The sequence below is a fragment of the Arachis stenosperma genome, chromosome 7 (assembly GCF_014773155.1).
Source record: "Arachis stenosperma cultivar V10309 chromosome 7, arast.V10309.gnm1.PFL2, whole genome shotgun sequence".
NCBI lineage: Eukaryota > Viridiplantae > Streptophyta > Magnoliopsida > Fabales > Fabaceae > Arachis > Arachis stenosperma.
The window spans coordinates 55,869,786-55,873,374 of NC_080383.1; the positions used below are offsets into that span (position 1 = coordinate 55,869,786).

General features: G+C 41.5%; 1 protein-coding gene across 1 annotated transcript; it reads right to left on the minus strand.

Moving 5' to 3' along the window:
* Positions 1-380: 380 nt before the first annotated feature.
* LOC130939809 (uncharacterized) lies at positions 381-878 on the minus strand. Its single transcript, XM_057867883.1, has one exon. The coding sequence runs from the start codon at positions 876-878 to the stop codon at positions 381-383; it is 498 nt and encodes a 165-aa protein (XP_057723866.1).
* Between the last annotated feature and the right edge of the window lie 2,711 nt (positions 879-3,589).

Genomic DNA, 3,589 nt, shown 5'->3' on the forward strand with positions numbered 1-3,589 from the left:
TGGGTACTATGTGATCATTGGTGGTGGCCACACCAAACTTAATCTCTGGGCTTACTCTTCAGAATCAATTTATTAGTTTTATTTGTAAGCCTAGATTAAGTGGGTGAGAGGCCACACCAAACTTAGCAATTCAGCTAGTCCTCAGCCCATTCACTCATCATTAGTCATGCATTCATCAAGTTACAAATTTCAAATAACAAGAGTGTAAAAAAAATTGATCTACTATCAAAGCAACTATCAAACAATTAGTTCTAAAAATTGAAACTATCACAGAATTTAAACTACTTCTAGGAAAGCAATTAAATCAAAAAAGGATAAAATGTTGGGGTGCCTCCTAACTAGCGCTTCTTTATTGTCATTAGCTTGAAATTCCTCCATCTTTAGCTGAGCTTGTAGCTCACTCTCTGCTCCTCCAATGAGCCTCCCAAGTTGTGTTTGAGTCTATGGCCATTGACAGAGAAAGTTCTCTGAGTCTTGTCTTCCATGAGCTCCACATGACCGTAGGGAAACACCTTGAGTATGGTGAAAGGTCCTGACCATCGAGACTTAAGTTTTCCAGGGAAGAACTTGAGTCTTGAGTTGTAGAATAACACCTTTTGTCCTTCAATAAACTCTCTTCTTGCTATCTTTTGGTCATGCCACCTTTTTGTGTTTTCTTTGTAGATTTTTGCATTCTCATATGCTTGATTTCTAAACTCTTCCAGTTCATTGAGTTGCATTAATCTCTTTTCTCCAGTAGCCCTTTCATCAAAATTGAGTAGTTTTAGAGCCCAGAAAGCTCTGTGCTCTAATTCAACTGTAAGTGGCAAGCCTTGCCGAATACTAGTTGGTATGGTGACATCCCAATGGGGGTCTTGAATGCTGTCCTGTAGGCCCATAGAGCATCGTCTAGCTTCCTAGACCAGTCTTTTTGTGAACTTCCAACAATTTTTTCAAGTATTCGTTTCAGCTCTCTATTGGAGATCTCGGCTTTCCCGTTGGTCTGTGGGTGGTATGGAGTTGCCACTTTGTGTTTTACCCCATATCTGAGAAGGAGTGCTTCCAATTGTTTGTTGCAGAAGTGTGACCCCCATCACTAATGAGAGCTCTGGGAACTCCAAATCTGCTGAAGATGTTTCTTCTCAAGAAGCTTATCACAACCTTGTTGTCATTTGTTATAGTAGCTATGGCCTCTACCCATCTTGACACATAATCAACGGCCACTAATATGTAGCTATTTAAGTAGGAGGTTGGGAAGGGTCCCATGAAATTTATTCCCCATACATCAAATAGTTCTAGCTCTAATATGTATTGCTGTGGCATCTCATTTCTCTTGGTCAGATTGCCGGCCTTTTGACATTCATCACACCTTGACACCATTTCTTTGGCATCCTTAAATACTGTTGGCCAGTAAAATCCGGATTGGAGCACCTTTGCTGCTGTTCATTTTCCACTAAAGTGACCTCCATATGCTGATCCATGGCATTGCCATAGCACCTCTTGCCCTTCTTCATGGGATATACACCTTCTTAGGACACCATCAGTACACTTTTTGAAGAAGTAGGGGTCATCCCAGATGTAGTGTTTGGCATCCTTGATTAGCTTCCTCCTTATGTGCTTGTTGATGTTTGTTGGTAACTCCCCTATAGCCTTGAAGTTAGCTATGTCTGCAAACCAAGGGGCTACCTGAATCATCATCAATTATTCATCAGGGAAGCTTTCATTTACTGCAACTTGTTGTATTTCTTCTTCTTGTGGGATCCTTGAGAGGTGGTCAGCTACTTTGTTTTCTGCTCCGCTCCTATCTTTAATCTCAATATCGAATTCTTGGAGCAGTAGGATCCACCTTATAAATCTGGGCTTAGATTCTTGTTTGGTAGGCAAGTACTTGAGTGCTGCATGATCAGTGAACATAATTACTTTTGAGCCAATAAGATATGATCTAAACTTATCAAAAGCAAAAACTATGGCTAAAAGTTCTTTCTCTGTGGTGGTATAGTTCCTTTGATTCTCATTAAGGACTTTGCTAGTGGTGCATGAAATTGTGATCATCAATGGTGCCATCAACATGGTACGCACAATTGCAATCTCAACTCTTTATCACAACTTCGCACTACTAACCAGCAAGTGTACTGGGTCGTCCAAGTAATAAACTGGTGGACGAAATTGTGATCACATGTTATTTGTTTATAAAGGATGTTTACTCTTAGGGCACTGTTTATTTTCTTCACAACTCCGTTCAACTAACCAGCAAGTGTACTGGGTCGTCCAAGTAATAACCTTACGTGAGTAAGGGTCGAATCCACAGAGATTGTTGGTATGAAGCAAGCTATGGTCACCTTGTAAATCTCAGTCAGGAGGATTAAAGGTTTATGGGTTTGAAAATATAAAATAAAAAGAAAATACATAATAAAAGGGATAGAATACTTATGCAGATTCATTGGTAGGAATTTCAGATAAGCGGAATGGAGATGCTGTAGAGCTCTCGGACGCTTGCTCTCCCACTGCTTCTACTCAATCCTTCTTACTCCTTTCCATGGCAAGTTTTGTATAGGGGTTCACCATCAACTGTGGCTACTTTCATCCTCACGGGGAAATATCCTATGCGGCTGTCACTCGCATAGCTAACCAGTCTGGAGGCATCACCCATGGTTGATAGCTACATCCCATCCTCGCAGTGAAAGCTAATGCTCACACACTCTGTCACAGTACGGCCAATCACCGGTTGGTTCCCTCCCCAACTGGAATAGAATCCCTCTTTTGCGTCTGTCACTAACGCCCAGCAGGTTACAGGTTTGAAGCACGTCACAGTCATTCATTACCGGAATCCTACTCGGAACACCACAGACAAGGTTGGACTTTCCGGATTCCCAGGATCCTACTCGGAACACCACAGACAAGGTTGGACTTTCCGGATCCTCATAAATGCCGCCATCTATCTAGCTTATACCACGAAGATTCTGTTGGGGAATCTAAGAGATACACATTCAAGCTCTGTTGCATGTAGAACGAAAGTGGTTGTCAATCACGCGCGTTCATGAGTGAGAATGATAATGAGGGTTATCTGACTCATTAGATTCATCATGTTCTTGGGTACGAATGAATATCTTGGAATAAGAATAAGAAAGATTTGAATAAAAGAAAATAGAACTTCATTAATCTTTGAGGTACAGCAGAGCTCCACACCCTTAATCTATGGTGTGCAGAAACTCCACCGTTGAAAATACATAAGTGAAAGAGGTCCAGGCATGGCCGAATGGCCAGCCCCCCCTAAACGTGATCAATAGTCTCTTAGGATGAAGAATAAAACAAAACTGAGACCAAAGATGTCTAATACAATAGATAAATGTCCTATATATACTAGACTAGCTACTAGGGTTTACATGAGTAAGTAATTGATGCATAAATCCACTTCCGGGGCCCACTTGGTGTGTGCTTGGGCTGAGCTTGATCAATCCACGAGCTGAGGCTTCTCTTGGAGTTGAATTTCGAGTTATGATGTGTTTTGGGCGTTCAACTCCGGATTATGACGTTTTTCTGGCGTTTAACTCTAGAAAGGAGCGTGTACTTGGCGTTCAACGCCAAGTTGCGTCGTCATTCTTCGAATAAA

Coding starts and splice junctions, on each gene's coding strand:
- LOC130939809 (XM_057867883.1), bottom strand. CDS start 878: ATGGGCCTACAGGACAGCATTCAAGACCCCCATTGGGATGTCACCATA.